The sequence below is a fragment of the Sphaerodactylus townsendi genome, linkage group LG03 (genome assembly GCF_021028975.2).
Source record: "Sphaerodactylus townsendi isolate TG3544 linkage group LG03, MPM_Stown_v2.3, whole genome shotgun sequence".
Lineage (NCBI taxonomy): Eukaryota > Metazoa > Chordata > Lepidosauria > Squamata > Sphaerodactylidae > Sphaerodactylus > Sphaerodactylus townsendi.
In genome coordinates this window covers 7,194,195-7,217,174 of record NC_059427.1, presented here as the reverse complement: position 1 = coordinate 7,217,174, position 22,980 = coordinate 7,194,195, and the positions used below count along the sequence as shown (strand labels likewise).

Below are 22,980 nucleotides of genomic sequence, written 5' to 3'. Positions count from 1 at the left end.
TGGCTTCCACATAGCACGTTTTCCTGACCCCGTTTTCCCAGTACTGGCCCTTGTCCCAGCACTGGCTTTTTACTTTTTAAAAAATTGACATTTGGATACTGTTATAGTGATAACATTATACTATTTTCCAAGCATGCTCCCTATCTGCGGTTATCTAAATCTTTGGATCAGGGCTACACTTGCACTAAACAGATGTTTCTGCAAACAATACTCTCCTCTGAATCTCACACTGAGCTGGGAAGGAAGCCCCCCACCCACCCACTACCTGTCTTCTGGATAGCAGGTAGAGAGAACAGCAAAGGTGGGTTAGAAAAGTTGGGGGAGCAAAAGAGATGAAGGTGCACTGACAGGTAATGGGACTGGGAAAAATGGGGGAATAGGGGAGTAGATTGGTAGAGAATGGTTGGGGCAAAAGAGATGGAGTAGGTAGATTGAGAGAGTGAAGGGCAAAAGGTAGAAAAAAGTAGGTTGACAGAGAAGATAGACTGACGTAAAAGGGATGGGGGTACAAAAAGAAGCAGGGATAGGTTGACTGATGAGGAGAGGGGGAGAAAGAGTGAAAAGATTGTGAAAAGACTGAAAACACCAAAAGCAAACCCCAAGGGCATGCTAAGTTCATGAACAATGGACTCCACCCAAACACAGGGTTTGCAAACAAACAAACAAACTGCATCTTGGGATTTTTAAAATTTTACACAGTAAACAGAATTACAAATTTCCCACACAGAATTCTGTCCTGAATATTTCCCTCTTTCTACTATCCCACATTTCTGCTCCTGACTCCCAAAAGGCGGGGCTCAAAGACTGAGCTGTGAAAGAGAAAACAGCAAACCAAGAAAGACCCCATGAGGATGGAGTCATGCCAGACATCAGAAGATATTGAGAAGTACTTAGTATATTATCTGCTAAACAAAATAGAATGCACAAGTCTTTTACACTTTTTATTGTACCCCTCATTTTTGTACACTTTTTATTGTACCCCTCATTTTTAAAAAATGTATAAAATAAGCTAAAATCCAACTGCAATTCTGTAGTCAGCCTTGCTTATTGGATGAGCTACTGTGATGTCATAGAGCACTCTCAAACATTCAGATTGTGAAGAAGTACAATTCCCTCCGCAAGGGGAACACCCTAAAGAAATAGAACACGGAACAAAGGCCAAATTTCAGGAGTGTTTCTGCAGTTCTCCCTATTAAAAGTTACAGAACTTAAGATTTTAAGCACCAACATCTGTGCAATCAGTGCATTTGGTAGGGACCCAGGAGTGCGCCTCCTTGGTGGTGGCACCTAGTCTCTGGAATGCTCTTCCTACAGAAGCCCAGTGTGCTCCTTACTTGCCATCCTTCCATCACCAGATGAAGACACTTTTATTTCCTGCAGCATTTAACATAGATCTTAGCATGCAGTGATTTAGGTTTTGTAGGTGCATTTTATTGTAGACTTGATTTGTTATGGCACTGTGTGATTTTATTATATTTTATTGAATTGTATTGTGTTTTATTGTTATGGGATCACTGAATTATTTTTGATTTTATTCTATTTTGTAAGATGCCAAACATGTATTATAGAAAGATGGGGGTATAAATACTTTTAATAAATAAGGAGGAAAAGGAAGCCACACCTGAGCTTCAGAGCATGCCAGATCTCAGGTCCAAAAACAGCCTCCCTTCTTACCTTTCAGGTTGTCTTCTCTGGCATCCTCCTGCTTAGGCTCTTCTCTGGCATCTTCCTGCTTAGGTTCAGGTGCATCTTGGCCTGCCTCAGAGAAACCTACTGTCACTTCTTCAAATGCCACCTGCAATAGCCAAGATGGACCCTTTCAGAAAAGAACTGGGAATAGGAATGACAGAGGTAAAGGGCCTAAATGTCCCTCCCACCCTGTTTTTAGCAGCCTCATTGCCATATAAGGGAGAAGGGTTGCCATCTCTGAACTTGGAAATTCTTGGAGACTCAGGGATGGAGGCTGAGGAAGGTGGTGTTTGGAGAGCAGAGGCCCTAGAGTCCACCTCGCCTTGGAGACCCTGATACGGTGGAAAGGCAGCATAAAGAGGTTTTAAATAAATTAATAAAAATAAATGCGGCAGCCATTTTCTTCAGAACTGATCTCTGTAGTCTGGAGATCAGTCATAATTCCAGGAGATCTCCACACTCTACCTGGAGGTTGGTAATCCTATCCATAAGACCTTTTGAAAATCTTCCAGGTAAACATCCCCCAGTTGGGCTGCTTTGCATGCAAAAGAAGATAGGCCAGATCTACTGGCAACGTCTGTCACATTTTTTATCCCATCTATATGCTCAGAGCAGCACATAAGAACATAAGAACTAGCCTGCTGGATCAGACCAGAGTCCATCTAGTCCAGCACTCTGCTACTCACAGTGGCCCACCAGGTGTCTTTGGGAGCTCACGTGCAGGATGTGAAAGCAATGGCCTTCTGCTGCTGCTGCTCCTGAGCACCTGGTCTGTTAAGGCATTTGCAATCTGAGATCAAGGAGGATCAAGATTGGTAGCCATAGATCGACTTCTCCTCCATAAATCTGTCCAAGCCCTTTTTAAAGCTATCCAGGTTAGTGGCCATCACCACCTCCTGTGGCAGCATATTCCAAATACCATGCACATGCGATTCCATCACCCCTGCATCCATTTCATATTCACAACAACCTTGTGAAATAGGTTATATTCAGAGCAAGTGACTGGCTCAAAGTCAACCAGACAATGAACAGGTCTCACCTTGTTGTCCTGCCTTGAGGCCTCTTGCTGTCTTTGGAGGAACTCCTCCGCCATGGCCACTGCCTGGGAGCAGGTCTCTGGACCACGGTCCCTCAGCCAGTCCTGTACATGCAGAGGCAGGACCGTCAGGAACTGCTCCAGGATCAAGAGCTCCAGAATCTGTTCCTTGGAGTGCCTCTCAACTTTCAGCCACTGAAAGCAAAGTTCCTGGAGTTGGCTGTGAGCCACTCTTGGGCCCTCAGCCTCCTGGTAACAGAAATGCCGAAAATTTTGACGCTGCTTCTCCCTCCTCATGGCATCCCCTTGCAAGATTGTTGCCTTTACTTTCCCGTAGTCCTCTCTGTCTCTGGCCTGTAATCTGCTGAAGGCTTGTGCAGCTTCTCCACTGAGGGCTGGCAGAAGTCGGGCCGCCCATTCTACCTTGGGCCACTGACAGGCTTCAGCCACTTGCTCAAAGGAGGCCAGAAAGGCCTTGGCATCATCCCACAGCGAGGGCTTATCTGGCAATTGCTCTGAGGAAGGAGACTCCATAGTCTTCAACAACTCTTGCCACTGGGTTTCCCAAGGCAGCCTCTCACAGGTCTCCTGTTTCACTTCATTATCTGGTCTTCTCTGCACAGATTCCCTGATTCTTTCCCCTTGGGTGACAAGAGGGGCTTTCCATGCCCCTTCAGATCCCTCCCCTGAGGTGAGGCCTGTGGGGTCTTGCTCCTCCATTTTCATCTCTGGATGTCCTCACAAAGATCACACTGAAAAAAATACTAGAATAAGTCACTGCAATCTTAAACAGCCAAGCTTCTGCCTGAGGAATGAAAACAGAAAGAAAAAATGAAAAGAATGACAAGAAAATGGCTGACCCCTCGCCCAGCATGGAGGCTGCTGCTTGTTTTAAAGAAATAAAAGCCCACCCACATGTCACAAGGGAAAGGCAAGACAACCCTGGTCAGCACCAGGAGAGGACAGGCAATAAAACCAAGTGCATCTTCTTGGCATACAAAATGTCCCAGTTTCAATTCCCACCATCTGCAGTTGAAAGGATGAGGCGGACCAAGGGTCCAGCTCAGTGAAAGGCATGATCATTTAGGAAGGACTCAGAGGCACAGTTTCTGTTTGGCATGAAGATGGTTCCAGATTCAATCCAGGTTCAGTCCAGTTAAAAGAATCAAGTAGCAGGTGATGAGAAAAACCAATACTTGATACCTTGGAGAGCCACTGCCAATTTGAGTAAACAGTAGTGACCTTGATGGACTAATGGTATGATTCACTGTAAGGGAGCTTCATGTGTTAACATATCTAGAACTTTCAACAGCCTTAACAACCACCTTGCAACGTAGATTTAGTAGGAGTTTGGATTTATACCCTTTTATCTGCCACAAGGAGTCTTAAAGGGGCTTATAAATTTTTTTCCCTTCCTCTCCCCACAACAGACAACTTGTGAATAGGTGGGTCTGAGAGAGTTTTGAGAGAACTGTGAGTAGCCCAGAACTGTGAGTAACCCAGAAGAGACCACAAGGGCCATCAAGTCCAATCCCCTGCCATAATCAAAGCACTCCTGACAAATGGCATCCAGTCTCTGTTTAAAAACCTTCAAAGACGGAGACTCCACCACCCTCCCAGCAGTCTTCTTGTGGTGGACAGGGGAATCAAACCTAGTTCTCCAGATCAGAATCTGCTGCTCTTAACACTCGACCACTTCACTATTAACCTTGCTCTGTAGACTCCTTAACACTTAAAAAAAATCAGTATATGCAGTCTGGGTGAGAGAAGAATTCCTAGTCAAAGGCCACCTGACCAGCTTTTTAATATCCTTCTTGAATGGTGGTGCCCAGAACTGGACACAGTATTCCAGGTGAAGTGTGACCAATGCAAAATAGAGTGGTGTTATTACATCCCTCGATCTAGACACTATACTTCTACTGATGCAGCCCAGAATTGCATTGGCTTTTCCACAGTGGCTAGCCAGATGTCTCTGGGGAACTCAAGGCAATAACTTTCAGCAGCCATTGTGTCTCAGCAACTGATGTTCAGAGGTATACAGCCCCTGACCATGGAGGTTACACTGTGCTATCATGGCTAACGGCTGTTAATAAACTTCTCGATGAATTTGTCAAGCTCCCTTTTAAAACCTATTTAAAACCTCATCAGAATTGCCTTTAAAAAAAAACAGCCCTGCTTCTCTGCCAGGGATTTCAAGGTGCACCCCCACCCTCCACAAGCACCTTCAATAGGAGTCTTTAAAATCCTCCAGAGGCCCAGAGCCACAATGGCATTAAAACTGTAACCAACCACAGTTTTGGGTTTCAGCCTTCCTCTGGAGAGGAAAGCAGCCCACCCCAAGTGGTGCCTGGAGTTCTCCCAAAATTATAATTGATATCCAGCATACAGAGATCAGTGCCCCTGGATGACAGCTTCAGAGGGCAGACTCTATGGTCTACCATAGATTCTATGTCAAATGCCTTGTCAAATGTCTTCCTCCACAGACATGGCTCCCAAAATCACTGGGAATTTCACAGGCTGGAGTTGACAACCCACAAAGTCATTGCTGTAGGCAGGGACCCAAACCCCAAGGTCTGACTCTGAGTAGCTGAAACCAGCCCTGTCTGGGGAAAGAAGCTAGGGCTCCTGTACTGGCAGGGCTTTATTTATGTTGGGGGCGGCGGGGGGGACGGGGTGTTTCTGCCACTGATGCACCCCTGGCCAGGTCTCATTTCCCACCTCACTATCCAGAGTCAGTTCTGCAACATATGAACTGGGATAGATGACAGCGTTTCTAAGCAGGCGCAAAATGCAGCTTCACCAAAGAGGCAGGCACATTTCTTGGGTCCAAGACTCCTTTACTCCTCCTCCAAGCGGAGGTGGGTGGGGGTGTCTCTATTCTCCCATGCAATCCCCAAAGGATCGCAATTTGCAACCCCCCTGACATTCAATGCAATGCTCTCTCGCAAGCTCACCGGTCCACCCCCAAAAGCTCCTCGGCTTTGCCCTGCAAGGAATTCCCAAACCAAGCCTTCCCTCTTTATAGATGCCCGCTGAGCGGCCTCTCTAGCCTTGCAGTCGCTCACTTTAACCCACTCGCTACCAGCAACAAGAGAAATTCTTTTATGCCTGCCTGCCTCGAATGGAGAGAGCAGACAGGACATTAACAGAAATAATAGCAAGACGCACAGATGAACAATGCGATCCTAAATCCTTCCAAATCTGCCAAAATTAATACATTTAGAAGGGTGTAACTCTTGTTTCAGATTCCACAGTAAGTACTAGGGTTGCCAACTCCAGGTTAGGAAATTTAGGGTGGGTGGAACACGTGGAAGTCAGCAATTGCTCCAGGGAAAGGCTTGGGCAGGGTATAATGCCATAAAGTCCACTCTGGACAGCTCTGGAGAGAACTGTAATTCAGAGAACTCTCCAGGGCCCACTTGAAGGTTGGCAACCACACTGGACTAAATGCCTGGCTTCATAGTAGCTTCACAACCGGCAGAGAGATCCAACCGATAAAGCTTTATAGCAGGGGTCCCCAAACTTTTTAAACAGGGGGCCAGTTCACTGTCCCTCAGACTGTTGGAGGGCCGGACTAAAAAAAAACTATGAACAAATTCCTATGCACAAATGATTGTAAAATGTTTGATTTCACCTTTCAGCCTTTCTGTCATGGTCTATTTTTAGAACAGTGACCAAAGTATGTCAAGTACAGGGTGGGCTCCAAATATTGTTGGGGAGGCTGTGGAATACCTTCCCCTGTAAAAAAAAAAAAGCAGAACTTTCCCAATGAAACATTCCATCTAACCCAGGATCAGGTATCTTCCTGGGCTCTTTCCTCCCTAGCAGCCAGCAAGCGATTCGCCAGCCTGGCTGATGCCAATGGGAGTGAGGCAGAACAGAAAGCCTGAGAGCAACACATGGAGTAGCCGAGAGGGAAAGGCGGAGCAGTCGTTGCCACATGTAAGGTTTCCAACTCTGGGTCAGAAAATGCATGGAGATTTGGGGGTGCCATCATGTAACTGCAATCAACGGCCGTTGGGGCCAGTTCCTCCTCTCCCTTGAGCCCCCACTGCACATGAATGGAGCCATCGCTGCCATGCCTGGCAGGCCGGATAAATGCCTTCAGGGGGCCACATTTGGCCCCCGGGCCGTAGTTTGGGGACCCCTGCTTTATATCCTCCAGACATGTAACTCTTCTGTGCACCAAAGTCCTGACTGGAGAAGAAGAGTTGGATTTATACCCCCTCCTTCTCTCCTGTAAGGAGACTTAAAGGGGCTTACAAACTCCTTTCCCCCTCACAACAAACACCCTGTGAGGTAGGTGGAGCTGAGAGAGCTCCAAAGAACTGTGACTAGCCCAAGGTCACCCAGTTTCCACAGCTCAAGTGGCAGAGCAGGGAATCAAACCCAGTTCTCCAGATTAGAGCACACCTGCTCTTAACCCCGACACCATGCCGGCTCTCTGGGCCTGGCAATCTTGATTAATTATCCTGGTCACTTGGGATATATTACCAAAATTACTCAGTGCAGATTAGTTGCTGTTGATCAGGAACTTGCATTTGCAATCATGGGTATGAACAGAGTGGCAATTCTCCCTCTTTCAATGGACGTTTATTAGTGTGGGATGCTCATCTTTTACTATCAGGAGCAGGGCTGTGGGAGGCCCACACAACATTTTGCCTCCCTTCCCCACTGAGTCCTTCTTGGCTCTGTTCACTCTAAACACTTTGAAATTTTCCAACAGTGTATTGTCGAAGGCTTTCACGGCTGGATTCAACTGGTTCTGGTGGGTTTTCTGGGCTGTGTGGCCGTGGTCTGGTGGATCTTGTTCCTAACGTTTCGCTTGCATCTGAGCCTGGCATCTTCAGAGGTGTATCACAGAGAAAAGTCTGTTTCACACTGTGTCCAGAGTGAAGGGAATGTTCTGGATATATATTGTCCATGTCCCAAGGTGTGGAACCAATCAGTAAGTGTTTGGGTGGATCTTGTTATGTAAAGTTGTGGTTGATATTATTGTATTGCGGGTGGGGCTTATCAATCCAGTGGGTGATTCACCTTTTCATGCCCTGAAGCAGCAGCTACCAATACTGCCAGATACATCTGAAGATACATTTCTGAAGATGCCTTTCCTCAGTGGGGAAGGAAGGTGAAACGTTAGGAACAAGATCCACCAGACCACGGCCACGCAGCCCAGAAAACCCACCAGAACCAGTTTTCCAACAGTGTTTCATTTGGTTGTGGTGGGTTTTCCGGGCTGTGTGGCTGTGGTCTGGTACCGTAGATTTTGTTCCTAACGTTTCGCCTGCATCTGTGGCTGGCATCTTCAGAGGTATATCACAGAGAGACACACTGTGTCTAGTGAGAAGGGAATGTTTAAATTTCACAGCCCGGAAAACCCACCACAACCAGTTGAATCTGGCCGTGAAAGCCTACAACAATACAGCACTTCTTTTCTTCAAAAAAAATGCACACAAGAAACAGGCTAAACCAGGAGTCCCCAACATGGTCCCTGTGGGGTGTCATGGCATCTGCTGGCACCTAAGCAAACATACAGAACTCAGGTTCAAGGAAATAATGTCTAACTGAAGTAAGTTGACAAAGGGGCTTAGACCCCAAGAGACAAGGAATTTGAAAGAATGACCGACATTATCATTCTACCTCCAGTCACTTCCAGTGGGCACTTCTTCCTGCGAATGATAATATAACTGATGAATGTACTTGGGCCTAGTGTACCACGTTAGTTTCTGTTACACATCTCTAGCAGTAAAAGCAGTCCAAACCTCACATGCTTACCTCACATGCTTGTGGGCTGCACAAGAGTAGACGGCTTTGTTAACATTATATATAGCATAGTATTGTTGTTTCACATTTAATTCTGCATGTTGGTATTTCCTATGGGGTTCAGTTTTTGTATCAGTTTAACATCATTCTTTGCCAGTCACCACAGCACAAGGATCTTCATTGTACGACTGAAGGTAAGCCGTGGCAGCCGTTTTGTGGCTGGCTCGGTGTCCTGAGGCAGCCACATTGTGTCATAATTCCAAAGGTTGTGGAAAGGTTGGGGACCTCTTGGCTGTGATTTGACAGCACTTTACATCATCACCACCAACCTGCCAAGAATGTTGATCTCTTAGATCAGGTCAGAATAAAAAAAAAAAGGCTCAGCAGGCAAACTTGGTGCTACATGTTACAGTTGTAGTTCTGCATCTAACAGGACCGACCAACCTCTCAGCTGTGAAACTTTTCCTTCAGGAGGAATACAATCTCACCCAGAGCAGACTGTCTTCCATTGCCACATTCAGAACTGACACCAACCAACAGTTTTTAACTGCGTTCAGTGGCTTAACTGAATATCCTATCTATCCCATATCTGCCCTGGGTACCATATGTACACCTGTGTTCCAGTTATCAAAAGCCTGGCCAATACCTGGTTTAAGAATTTAGATGGGAGACCTACAGTGACTTCTAGGGTCATGACGCAGAGACAGGCAAAGGCAAAAAACCACTTCTAAACATTTCTTGCCTTGTAAACGCTATGGGGTTACCATAAGTTAAAAGTTACTTCCTTTCTGATGATTGAAAATGTCAGAAAATATACATTTTAGTAAAAGACAGCACTTCGGGGACAGAGGCTCCGATACCCTCGTCCTGTTGTGCTTTTACTGCAGCAGGGATATTTACTTGATACCTCTCCCATCAGCCATCTGATGTGCTGGAGCTAATTCTTTCTCTTCAAGTCCCTACCCACCCCATTCTGATGCATAATGGCCTTTTTGGCATCCAGACAATCTCCACGTTTGTTGGCAGCTATGAACTGAGAGGCAATGGATATTCCATCACCTGGATGGCTCAGACTAGTCCAATCTTGACAAATCTCAGAAGTTTTAAGCAGAGTCAGCCCTGGTTAGTACATGGATGGGAGACCACAAAGGAAGTCCAAGGGGCAGGCAATGGCAAACCACCCCTGTCTGTGTAACTTTTGGGACAACCCAGATCCCCTGCCACAAATAGTGAATGGCTTGTCTACCTTGGCCTTATTCAAGAGAGGCTGGCGAAGCTAACAATTTAAAATCAAGAAATCTGAGACAATAATTAAAATAACCAGTCATTTTTTTCCCTTTCCAAACCATTATGGCCTGGGGAGCCTCCATCAAAGATCAGAGTCAATATTGCATTATAGCAGATGCCCATGGGCACCATGATGACCACCTATACTTTTCTTGACGTCGATTGTTTTTAGAAAGTGATGGGGGCCAGTTGGGGGTTTTTGATTGGCCACTTGAGGCTCAATTGGCTGTGCAGATTTTTAAAAAAAAATGTTGCTTCAGCAGCAGCTGCCACCACAACACAAGCATCTTCACTGCATGAACAGTTGGCAGGCTCTACTTTCTGCATTGGATATTTTGTGGCTATACCCACCAAGATCAAAAAGGTTGAAGATCCCCCAGGTTACAGCTTCACCTTTGCCAGCTGGTCTGGATAAAAAATGTTATGGCATAAATATTCAGACCCAAAGAGGAGCAGATATCTCAGTAATTACATACAATTGAGTGGTAAATCCCTGACATTGGAACCTGCTGAAAAACCTGGTGCCCTCAAATGTTGAGGCTATTTCAGGACACTTCAAAGCACCACTCAGGAAATAGTCCATGAACAGATGACAGTTTCTATTTAGTTAGGCCCTCTTTAATACAAATTTCGGGGTATTCATTCGAGAACATTGCCAAATTTCACAGAGGCAGTCTATGAAGTCAGTGTGGTGTAGTGGTTAAGAGCAGCAGTCTCTCATCTGGTGAATTCAATTTGTTTCTCCGCTCCTCCACGTGAAGTCTGCTGGACGACTTTGGGCTTGTCACAGTTCTCTCAGAACTCTTTCAACCTCACCTACCTCACAAGGTATCTGTTGTAGGGAGAGGGAGGGAGGGAGTTTGTATGCCACTTTGAGGCTCCTTAGTTGAGAAAAGCAAGGTAAAAATCCAAACTCTTTTTCTTCTTCTTTCCTCCGACAGCTGCAAACATGTGCAAACTGGTTAACTTACCAATAATAATATTAACATCAGTGGTACATACAGAAGAATAGTTTATTATCAATATAGTTAGCATAACATAACTATCATCAAACAAGAAGTGTATCTGAAAAAAAAGAGCAAGAAAATATCACCCTGGTTTCCACTGTAAGCAGATGTGTTGTAATTCAGGTTTCCCAAAATAATTTTTAGGGCTTCCTGGATAATTGTCTCCAATTTCTAATAACAACTTTTGTTACAACAGGAGCACTTTTCTGCTGCTTTCCCATTTGATGCTCAATTGTATGCTTAGGGAAAAGGCTTCAGCTGGGGTAGCTGTTGATGTAACCAAGCGCCGTAGGTAAACCTGTTTCATGAGAAATGCTCATTTCACCTCATCATGATTCCTTTGATGCAAAGTGAGGTTGTTTTTTTTGCTGAAGCTCTTCCCACACACGGCACAGTTGTAAGGTTTCTCCCCTGTATGAGTTCGCTTGTGAGAAATGAGGCTAGAGCTCTGGCTGAAGCTCTTCCCACAAAGAAAACACTTGTAGGGTTTCTCCCCTGTATGGATTCTCATGTGCTTAATCAGGGTGGAGTGGTTACAGAAACTCTTGCCGCAGTGTGAACATTTATAGAGTCTTTCCCCCGTGTGGATTCTCTGATGGGATGTCAGGTTGGAGCTCCATGTGAAGCTCTTCCCGCACTCGGAACAAGTGTATGGCTTCTCCCCCGTGTGGATTCTCTGATGCGATGTCAGGTTGGTGTTTTTGCTGAAGGCCTTCCCACACTCCAGGCATTTGTAGGGCTTCTCCCCAGTGTGAATCCTCTGATGGGAAATGAGGTGGGAACCCTGGCTGAAGCTCTTCTCACAATGGGAACATTGGTATGGTTTCTCCCCTTTGTGGATTCTCTTATGCTTGATCAGATCCGACTGGCTGCAAAACCGCTTGCTGCAGGTCAGGTCTGGGCAACTGTATGGCTTCTCCCCCGTGTGGATCCGCAGGTGTGAACTCAGGTTCGCGCTCCGGCTGAAGCTCTTCCCACACTCGCGGCACTGATATGCCTTTACCTCTGCTTGGCATTCAAGGAGGTTCCTGGTCTCATCGAACCCGTCCCCAAACTCAAAGCTTTGAGCTGGAGGCTTCCCCACATCAATTCTCCAATGAACACTGAGAAATTTGTTCCTCTCCTTTTCCATTGGTGAATCCGGCAGAATGGGAATTTGATCTGAATCTTCATTCTGATGGGGACTGGATGGATCCCTCTTCTTTCCTGTCTGGTTTGCCTCCTGCATCTTGGATCTGTCTTGGTTCCAAAAGTTCTCCTGGAATGTTTTGTGACCAACTCTTTCCAACAATCTCCCAGGAAGTTCCCCTTTGCTTTCCCTCTTCCAGCCATCACCTGCTGGAACAGAGAGAGAAACCCAATAAAATCACAACAGAGAAACATTTCACTCTGTTCCCAGCTTTTCACTCATTGTATTTGTCAGTCTCCTGGTTGACGCTTTTCTCATAAACACAGTGGGAGTTTAGTTTCTTACCAGGATTAGTTTCCTTCCGGACTCTGAACTCAGAAGACAGGTCATGGCCCCAGCAAGGAATGGATTTCTCCACTTCTTCTGCTGGGTGGGTATCCTGTTGACAATGTGGTCTTTCCAGACTTGTTAAGGCATCTTCCTGCCAGCAACCATGGGAAACGTCGCCTTCTACTTTCCACACAGACATTCCATGTAGTCCCTCCGTATCGGAACCTTCTGGCTCTTCTTGATCTTCAGCCTCCTCTATGGTCATCCACTTTTGGGCTGCTGCATAAATGAGAGTCCAAAACTTTATTCCCTATATTATTACAAATGAGGAAACTGAAGAAGATTAAGGTGCCAGAGAAGAAGGTAAAAATATCGGTATAGAAAATAAGTAAAAAACTGAGTTAAAGCTCAGTAATGTTCATCTGCTACATGCACATTAACCCCAATCACTGGATGAACGACTGTGATGTCACAGACTGTTCTTAAACATTTCACCTAAGAAGGAGTGTGCTCCTCTTCACAAGTGAAAAGGGAATTTTTCAACTGGTGATTTTAATGTATATTGTATTTATTGTTTGAACGTTGCCATTGCACACAATGAGCCATAAAAATGTGGAATTTGCTGCCACAGGGTGTAGTGATGGCCACTCGTACAGAAAGCTTTAAATGTTTTCATGATCCTTTAATCCTCAAGAATAAGCAGGCTTTAGGCCTTGAAGAAGCCTTGCATCAAGTTTACAATAGGACTACATTTCCCAGGCACTCTTTGAGCCTTGTGATTGAACTAAGGTGAAAATGGAGGGAAAGAGAAGGCCACCAAGAAGGGTGAGCCTTGACAGAAAGAATATAAGACTCGCTGAAGAAGGAAAGTGTTCCTCTCTAGGACTTGAGGGGCAGAGAAGCTCCTTCTAGCAGGAGAGGATCTCTCACCCAAGGAAGGTGGGTTGAATATGAGATGATCCAGGTACAGTGGGGATCTGTGAGGTAGCTGCATAATAAAGCTTTGCTGATTTCTTGCCAGCTCCTTTATGTTTTAATTTTGCTGTATGAGACCAGATGCTGGACTTTTTGGACTACTGGTCTGAACCAGAAGAGTCTTTCTGACGTTCTTATCAGATGCCATTTTATCATGTCTTTTTGTATTGCTGTTACCTGCCTGGGGATCCTGAATTGGCAGGACAAAGATGAACATATTAATTTCTTCAAAAAAAAAATCAGTAAAAATTAAAACGCTGCAAGAGATAAAAGGAAAGCCAAAAGGAGCACGTTCTAGCATCATCTACGGAACCCTGGAAGACTTCTGAATTGCTCTTCATCTCCTCCGCCTTATTTTTAACGTGGAAGCACAGAAAATTTCCAGAGTATTAGCTTTTGATAGTCAAACCTCGTACCTCAAAAATATTGTTGGTCTCTAAGGTGCTACTGGACTCAAATCTAGCTGCTGTACTGTGGACTAACATGGTTACCCTCTGAGTCTGTAAACACAGAGAACCTCCAGAGCTCCCTGGAAAAGCAGGACCTGGCAAGGAAAAAGCTTTAGAGCATCAAGGCAAAAAAGAAAAAAAAAGGCATTCCTGCTTACCCAACATGTTACCAGCCCCATCATCTTCCTGCTTGGTTTCTGTAGTCAACTGATGCTCTGAATTCTGGCTTGCTTTGGAGAAAGTCACACCTTCCTCTTCCAAAACTGCCTGCAAGACATTGAACTTTTCAGAACGTGAGCAACCATCTTTGAAGAACCTTAATTCAGTTCCCTTAACAGGGTTGCAAGGTAACGGGGCGGGGGGGGGCTTGCTGACAAGTTGCACCACCTGGTGCTCTTCACAGGTGGTGTCTGCGTCATAGTTTTTAGGTGGGAGCAGGAGATCTAATATCTGGAGGAAAGCCTGCCTGTGTTCAGTATGATTACTTTGGTTTATCTTTATTGCTTTGGCTCTGCATGCTTGTTATGGACCAATCTTCTCATGAGAACAGCAGAGTGCTTGTGTGAAAATGCACACCTGTGCCAGCTTGAGAATAACTGTTGATAGCTGATTGGGAGGAGGAGCAGAGGCAGTTTTGCTGCATTTTCATGCCCATTTTCAGATTGGACAAAGATCTTGTCCAGAGTGCAGCTCTTCTGATTTTATAACAAAATGGATTTCATTTTCAACAGTCTACTTTATTGAGAAAGCTAGAGAACACAACACTCTTCCTTGTACAGGTAGCTATGAAACTGCATCACCTCGTTTCCTAGGAAACTGAGGTAAAACTAGGACAGAAGGGTGGTAAGGTGACAGTTAATGGCTTAGCATTAAGATTAGCTAATAGAGGACAAAATTAATGAAGAACATCTAAAACAGAAAAATTGAGGGAAGAGAACTCATGCCTGCCACCCTTCTTGGAAAAGAAGCAGGAAGGAAGAAATACCAGATGAAGAAATGAAAACACTCTAAGGTTATTCTCATATCTGTGAGGGCCAGCCTGAAGCAAAGGTCTTCTGTATGCAAACCCTGTTCAGAGGAGCGCCATTTTTGAAAGCTAGGTGTGTGGCAAAAATGTACATGGCCTTCTCAGCTGTAGCCCCTTGCCCTTGGAATGCAGCCTGGTGTAGTCCTGGAAAGTTCCTTGTGCCAAAGGGCACTTTTTGTGAGTTTTATTTTACTGTGCACTGCTTTCTTATTGGTGAGTTTTTTGGCTGTGCAGACTGTGAAGAAGTCATCTGAAGACTCTCCCCCTCACTTACCTGCTGAACACCACCTCTGAAGTGCACATGGGCTTGGAGGCAGCAGGCGGCAGAGAGCCCCCCTGGGCTCCTCTCAGGGGGGCCCAGCAGCCAGTTTTGTGCCACCGCCTCTGAAATCACTTAGACTGCAGGTGGGCAGAGATCTGCAGCTTGGAATTTTTCAGAATCAGCTTTAAAAAACCAAAGCAATTTCAAAAAAGCCAAAAAAAGTTAGGGGAAAAATGGCGATTTGGCTTTTTTTTGGCTTTTTCAAAAATTTCTGGGTTTTTTAAACCCAAACCTGAAAAATACTAACAAAATTAAGATAATGCACACCTCTATGCCTGTCACAAATGAGTTGAAAGGAGAAAGTTTACTTGTTTTATTGAAATAACTATACTCCACTTTTGCTGCCCAAAGGGGTAAGGTAGCTTACAATATTCTCCTCCCCCTCACAACAATTCTGTGAGTTAGATTCATGCTGAGAGTGTCTGGCTGTCCCATGGTTAGGCATCAACCTTCAGTGGCAGTGGGGCTTTGAACCTGGTTTTCCCAATTCCTAGTTCAATCCTCTACCCACTACTGCACACTGGCTGTTGGATACCCAGGCAGGTAGAAAGATGAAAGTGTAATGTTTATAGACTAAGACAAAGGCCAGCTTGTTTCTTATCTCTGATCTTGCCCAATAATTACATCTTTTGTGGAAGGACTATGATATTGGACCATACAGAACTGACCTGTAATTTGCTACGATCTGAAAAAGAGTGAGTGCAAACTATTTAACAGAGGGGAATATTGAATATTTTAGCCCTGAATAGCACAAAGAATGGGTCTCACCTGGTTTTTCTGCATCTGGGTGTCTCGTTTCCTCTGCAAGAAATCCTCGGCCAGGACCACTGCTTGGGAGCAGGTGTCAGGGCCATGCTGTCTCACCCAACTCTGGACCTCTAGTGGAAGGATGCTCAGAAACTGCTCCAGGATCAAGAGCTCCAGGATCTGCTCCTTGGAGTGTTTCTCCACTCGCAGCCACCCATGGCAAAATTCCTGGAGGCGGCTATAAGCCCCACGCGGGCCTTCTGTCTCCCGGTAGCAGAAATGCCTGAAATATTGACGCATCCTCTCTCTCCTCATGGCATCCCCTTGCAAAATGGCCACTTTCACCTTTCTATAATCCTCTCTGTCTCTGGTCTCCAGCCTACCAAAGATCCGCTTTGCTTCTCCACTGAGGGCTGGCAGGAGCCGTGCTGCCCATTCATCCTTGGGCCAACGGCAGGCTTTGGCCACCTGTTCAAAGGAGGCCAGAAAGCCCCAGACATCATCCCAAGGGGCAACAGGCTGCTCTGCCAATGGCAGAACTCCCCATGGTGAATGAGGGGGATCCACGGTTCTCAGGAATTCCTGCCACTGGGCTTCCCAGCGCAGGCCCAAACCTTCTTCTGGTTCCTCCTTCACCCAATATGGAGTCAGCCTACTGACGAATCCTGTGGTACTTTCAGATGGTGTCTCTTCACAAGGCTTACTTCTTCCCTCCTGGTCCATCTTGCGTTTTTGACCTTGAGGAATACGAAGGGCTTTCCCTACTCCAGCTGATGCTTCCCACCGGGAAGGATTTTGTACCTCCATTTTAATCTTTGGGTAATCTCTCAATGGTGCTGGCAGAAGATAGAAAATTCTAGAATGTCAGCAATCCAGACGGGTACCTCTCACCTGAAGGGAGAAGATGGATAAAAGTGAGTGACTGAACCGTCAAGGACTGATGGTTATTAAATCTATTGGCTCCAAGGAAGCACATGCAAATTTAACTTCAGTCTGAGTACCCCCATCCTTTTCAAAAAGGCATGGTTCCAATGATTCAGTCAAATCTTTGTTTTATTTTAAGTGGTCATAGAAAAAACCAAATATTTGTGTGTAAAGTGCCGTCCAGTCAAAGTCAACTTAAGGCTACCCTGTAGGGTTTTCAAAACAAGAGAGATTCTGAGGTGGTTTGCCATTGCCTGTCTCTGGACTTAGTTGGTGATTTCCCATCCAAGTACTAAGCAGAGCCAACCTTGCTTAACTTCCAAGAGCTGACAAGATCAGGCTAGCCTGATCTATCCAGGTCAGGTCACCAAATCTTTATCATCCAATAATTAATCTGGATATCTCTGTCAGTAATGCACAATAAGCACCAAAATGGTCACATCAGGAACCTTAGTAATCATGATCCCGCACCCAACCACTAGATCCCATGCCATGAATGCAGCATCATCCTGATTTGCATGCTACCAGGCCAGCTGAGATTATTAAAACAAATTTGAGATGCCAACCAGTCCCTCTGATTCCAGTCCCTCTGATTGAGGGACGTGCCATGCACAGCATGCTGGAATTGTGACATTTATCTGTGAATACAGGTGTGACTTGGGAGAATAGGACAGATTTGAGTGAGATGGAAAAGTTTAAATCTATGTACATTATCATTTCATAACTAGGACTGTATCCATTCTGGAGCTGAATCTTCCTTCAGAGTCAGAGCCAATGTGGACTGAAAAGCCAGCATGTGTAGTGGTTAAAGTGTTGGACTACGATCTGGGAGAACAGGTTCGAGTCCCCACTCTGCCAAGGAAGCTTTGCTGGATTATCTTGGGACAGTCACAAACCCTTAGCCTAACCAACCTCACAGGGTTGTTGTGAGAATAGAATAGAGGAGAGGAGAACGCAGTAAGAGACTTTGGGGTGAAAGGCAAGATATCAAACAAAGAAAAAAAAATGAGGGTAACCGTTTATCCCGGCAATCGGGTTTCCACGAGTAAACCGGAATCCACGTACTTTGGAAAGGAGCATCAAGAATTGAAACTAAGAGCCTCAACTCTGCACCCCCGTGTTCTCTTGATGTGCATGCATTTTGAAGGGAGGCGGCGGGGAACCGCTCCTGCTGCCTTCATCTCTTCCTCCCTGCCGGGGTCCCCGTTTCTATTCAGACGTGCAATCTTCCCTTTTCACTCACCTAGCACGGCCAAAGCCACGTGTCCCGGGCAGCCACAGCCTCCCCCTCCCCACCTCCGGGAGATGTCTCCAGTCCTCAAATCCGTCAGTCGCGGGGAAAAGGCATTCACACAAGCCAGGGTCCACGGGAAGAGAGCCGCAGGCTGGCTCCACTTTGCAAACGGCTCTGCTTTCTCAGATGCCCCTGCCCCGCCAGCCAGGCAAACGTTGTTGGAGGCGAGGCGCCCACATCCACCTGCACCAAAAGGAGCTCCGTCTAGTTTTCTCTCTCCCTTCCTGACCCGGTGCCCAGATTGGTGAAAAGCCTTTGCACAAGAGCAGCTGGGTCCGCATCCCATGGCGGGGCGGGGCGGGGCGGGGGGGTGGCCTTGCCAAAGGGATCATGGGAATCGTAGTTTCTGGCTCCCTGGAACTACAATTCCCGGGGAGCCTCTGCGAGGGCTGAAGCCGCAGGTGCTGCAAGTTATCTTGTTGCAAAGGAATCAAATTTCCCTCGGGAAAGGAAACTCTAAGGCGGCCCCTTCTGCACATGCAAAACAATACACACTCTCAATCCATTTTCAGTGAACTTTGCAGCTGGATTTTACTGTGTGGAATAGCAAGATCCTCTTGCCAACAATTGTAAAAGTGCACTGAAAGTACATTATTTTGCATGTGCAGGAGAGGCCTAAAGCGGAGTTTTGTTTCCATGGGGCTGTTTTTAAGACTATGTATTATATAGGCTTCTATTTATATTTGTATTTTAGTATGTTGTGTTTTTTACAATTGATTGCTTATGATAATAAGGGTGAATGCAGAGGTATTTGGAGGCCTGCAGCTCCATCAGTTTTGCATCTCAGAGATTAATTGATTTTGAAGACTGCATTTACAGCTGGAATCTTCAAAGGCATGTCACAGTGAGTGAGATGTGTTTCCCCCCACGGCACATTGGGAGATGTGAGGAGATGCTCTAAAGTAAAACCTACTCTAGTTTCAGGGCCAAACTAGATCAAAATCTCTATGTGGAAGCTACCGTTCTGTCCATCTATTCAGCCATCCATCTGCCTACTTCAGTGAAGAGCATTGTCCTCCTTGGTGGGACAGATCAGGTAGAGACAGATCAGACCGGACAGACAGATAGGCAGCCTACTTCACAGGGCTGTTGTGGGAATAAAGTGAAGACAGACAGACAGATAGGCAGCCTACTTCACAGGGCTGTTGTGAGAATAAAGTAAAGGACAAAAGAACAGTGGACAGACAGACCAGATATAGGCAGCCACAGGGCTGTTGTAAGAATAAAGTGAAGGACAGGAGAATAGTCAATAAATGGATACAAGGTTAGTGAGTTAAAGAGGTCACCCAGCAAGTTTCAGGGCAGAGTGGGAGTTTATATCTTGGCCTCCCAGATCATAGATCAACTGCTACAGCATCCTGGATCTCAACAGGCAAGGCTAAATATTGTGTCTGGAGGGCAAAAGAAACCACACTTCTGGAGGGAAGAAATCTTACAGCAGCCAGCAGTACAGGAAACATTTCGGGTGAACTACCCCTGCAGTGCATGTTGTTTCTGGGGCTTGGCATGACTTCCTCCTTATTGCCAGCAGTGACCCTCCAAGGCCGTAGCCCACCCAGAATCACTCTGTGCAGAACTGCACTATTAAGACTGCTTTAAACACAAATGGCCAAATCTGATTGGCTGTGTAGCAATGTAATGTCATTGTGACCTCTCTATGATCCCTGATTGGCTGACATCACTCATTCATTCTAGATTGAAACAGAGTAGGGGAAATGGCTGCTGCTGCATCGCCAAACAGGGAAAGACCTGAGTATAATTTCTAGGAACTAATGGGCTCAAGAAGATTGGGGATCCCTACTTTAATCACTTATTTTGAAGTAGGAGTTGGGTGTTCAAATCTCCACATAGTCATGAGGTTAATGGATGACTCAGGACCAATTATTTCCTCCCAGCCAAATCTTTCTCACAGGATTATTTCTTTATATTTCCATTTGTTTATTAAACTATTTATACCCCCTTTTCCTCTTGGTTCATTTGTAACTCACTTTTCACCCAATGAGAAACCAAGAGTGCTTCCATGGCAGAGTTCCAATGGCTAACCACTACACATTGTTGTGAGGATTAAATGGGAGAGGGGAAAATAGAGAACTCCATACACCAGTGGTTCTCAACCTGGGGGTCAGGACCCCTTTGGGGGTTGAACGACCCTTTCACAGGGGTTGCCTAAGACTATCTGCATTAGTGTTCTCCATCTGTAAAATGGATAAATGTTAGGGTTGGGGGTCATCACAACATGAGGAACTGTATTAAAGGGTCGCGGCATTAGGAAGATTGAGAACCACTGCCATACACCATACTGAGGTCCTTGGGAAAAGGGCAAATGGGAGGGAGTATTAGATACATAGCATATGGTTCCAAAACAAACTCTGGATTTATAAAGGAGGCATCATTCAAGTTCATATTTTGATAGAATGATTGATAAACAGCAGAACTGGTTCAAGTATTCAAATCCTCCTTGATATGTTGTGCTTTTTATTCAGATTTTCTCACAGGGAAGGCAGAATACATCAGGCCTAATTTATTGCAGAGAGTCAGAGTGTTTCTATGACTTCTCCGCGTTATAAAATGAGGTCCATGATTACTTTGAATGGGGATAGCTTTATTTTTATGACTTCTTCCTGTTGTGAATACTTTGATGTGAACTAAGCTCTGTGCTCTTGCAAAACCTCATTCCACATTCTAAACAATGGAATGGCTTCCTCGCTTCATGAATTCTTCGATGCACATCAAGCCCCAATTGTTCACTGAAGGTCATGCTGCAGTCTAAGCAGTTATATGGTTTATCACTGGAGTGGATTCTTTTGTGTGAACTGAGATGTGCTCTCTGACTGAAGCGCTTCCCACATACAAAACAGCTATACGGTTTCTCTCCTGTATGCATTCGTTGGTGGGAAATGAGGCTTACTTTCTGCCGGAAGCTCTTTCCACAGTCTGAGCATACATAGGGTTTCTCCCCTGTGTGAATTCTTTGATGAGTAACAAGGTATGATTTTGAACTGAAGCTCTTGTCACACTCTGAGCATTTGTATGGTTTCTCCCCAGTGTGTAGCATGTTATGTTTAAGAAGGCTTGCTTGATCTTTAAAACTCTTGCTACAGTTTGAGCATTTAAAAGGTTTCTCCTTTCTATGGGTTCTCCGGTGCGCAATAAGATTTGTGCTCCTGCTGAAGCTTTTTCCACACTCAAAACATGTGTGAGGTTTCTCTCCTGTGTGAATTCTCTGGTGTAAAGTGAGGCACATGTTCTGTCTGAAGCTTTTCCCGCACTCTAAACATTTGAACGGTTTCTCTCCAGTGTGGATCGTTTGGTGTGTAGCCAGATTGGTGCTGGCGGCAAAGCTCTTCCCACATACGAAGCATTTAAATGGTTTCTCTTCTGTGTGGATTCTTCGGTGGGAAGAGAGGCCTGTGCTTCTACTGAAGTTCTTTCCGCACTCCAGGCATTTATATGGTTTCTCCCCTGTGTGGATTCTTTGATGGGAAGTAAGGCTGGAGCTCTGATTGAAGCTTTTTCCACACTCAAGGCATTTATATGGTTTCTCCCCAGTGTGGATTCTAAAATGCTGAGCAAGGTTCCTTTGATAACGAAAGCTTTTGTTACACCCCGAACATTTATATGGTCTCTCTCCTGTGTGGGTTCTTAAGTGTTGAACAAGGTTCCTTTGATAGCAAAAGCTTTTGGTACAGCCAGAACACTGATATGGTCTCTCTCCTGTGTGGATTCTTTCATGTGTCTTAAGGTTTGATTCATAGCTAAAGGTTTTCTCACAGATAAGGCACTTGTTCCTTTTCTTTTCTTGTTGTATTTTTTGATGGACCAGCAATTTATGGGAATTCCTGTCCCAGAGTACAACTGACTTCTTCCTCTCTTTTTGTTTTCCTTTCTCCCCCTTTCTTTTCCACCTCTTTGATCTGTCTTGAATCCAAACATTCTCTACTGGCTCTAGCTGTTCGACTCCATCTGCAGACAATTCTCCAGGTTCTTCAAGTTGGTACTCACTCCTCCACACAAATTCTGTTGGAATAAGACAACATACCTAATAAGAGTCAAAGGAGAAACAATCAACAGTTAAATAAATTTTAGAGTCAGTATGGTGTAATGGTTAAGAGCAGGTGGATTCTAATCTGGAGAACCAGGTTTGATTCCCCACTCCTCCACCTGAGTGGCAGAGGCTTATCTGGTGAACTCCTACATTCCTGCTGAGTGACCTTAGGATTGTCACAGTTCTTCAGAACTCTCTCAGCCCCACCTATCTCACAACGTGTCTGTTGTGGAGAGAGGAAGGAAAGGAGCTTGTAAGCCACGTTGAGTCTCCTTACATGAGTGAAAGAACTCCTCCTCCTCCTCTTCCTCTTCTTCTTCTTAATAGAAATTCTACTAAATTTCACAATGAACATGTGTGTTGTGTTAAGTGCCTCCAAGTCACTTCCAACTTACGATGACCTTATGAATTAAAAAAGGTACAGATAATCCCTTGTGCAAGCACTGGGTCATTACTAGGCAGACTTTGTTTATGGGGTGGTTTACCGTTGCCTTCCCCAGTTGTCTACATTTTACCCTCAGCAAACTGGATGCTCATTTTGCCAATCCTGGAAGGATGGAAGGCTGAGTCTACCTTGAGCTGGCTACTTGAAACCAACTTCCATTGGGATCAAACTCAGGTTGTGAGCAGAGTTTGAACTACAGTACTGCAGCTTACCTCTCTCCCATTAAATTTATGCCATTACCATTAGTTTTGTGTCAACTACACATTTTTAAATGGTATTTAAGTAGCATATCTGTACAGAATCTCTGCCGCAAAGAAAACGTTCCCCCACTGTGCAGCAGAGCAGCAGTGTATAATCAACAAAAGATTAATGTATGAAATTTGCCCTTTCCTGTCTCCCACTACACCATTTCCAAATCCCACTGCTTCTCCCATGGATACATCCCTGAGAGCTCTTCTTCCTGGCTACAACTAAACCAACAACTAAACTAAACTTCCTGGCTACAACTTTC

The 22,980-nt window shown here is 45.3% G+C and overlaps 2 protein-coding genes across 10 annotated transcripts in view; both read right to left on the bottom strand.

The window, feature by feature from the left end:
• The window catches only part of LOC125428526 (zinc finger protein 420-like), an 815,993-nt gene that overhangs the window by 268,501 nt on the left and 524,512 nt on the right, over window positions 1–22,980 (bottom strand). The window lies entirely within an intron of this gene.
• Window positions 1–22,980, bottom strand: part of LOC125429287 — a 63,985-nt gene that overhangs the window by 32,324 nt on the left and 8,681 nt on the right. The window contains exons 5-12 of the mRNA XM_048490269.1: window positions 20,592–21,996; window positions 15,783–16,617; window positions 13,824–13,947; window positions 12,257–12,520; window positions 11,108–12,120; window positions 9,923–10,001; window positions 2,729–3,453; window positions 1,675–1,795 (exon numbers count right to left, since the gene is read on the bottom strand). Coding sequence (XP_048346226.1) covers window positions 1,675–1,795; window positions 2,729–3,453; window positions 9,923–10,001; window positions 11,108–12,120; window positions 12,257–12,520; window positions 13,824–13,947; window positions 15,783–16,617; window positions 20,592–21,996 — 4,566 coding nt within the window. The remainder of the gene's footprint in view (window positions 1–1,674; window positions 1,796–2,728; window positions 3,454–9,922; window positions 10,002–11,107; window positions 12,121–12,256; window positions 12,521–13,823; window positions 13,948–15,782; window positions 16,618–20,591; window positions 21,997–22,980) is intronic.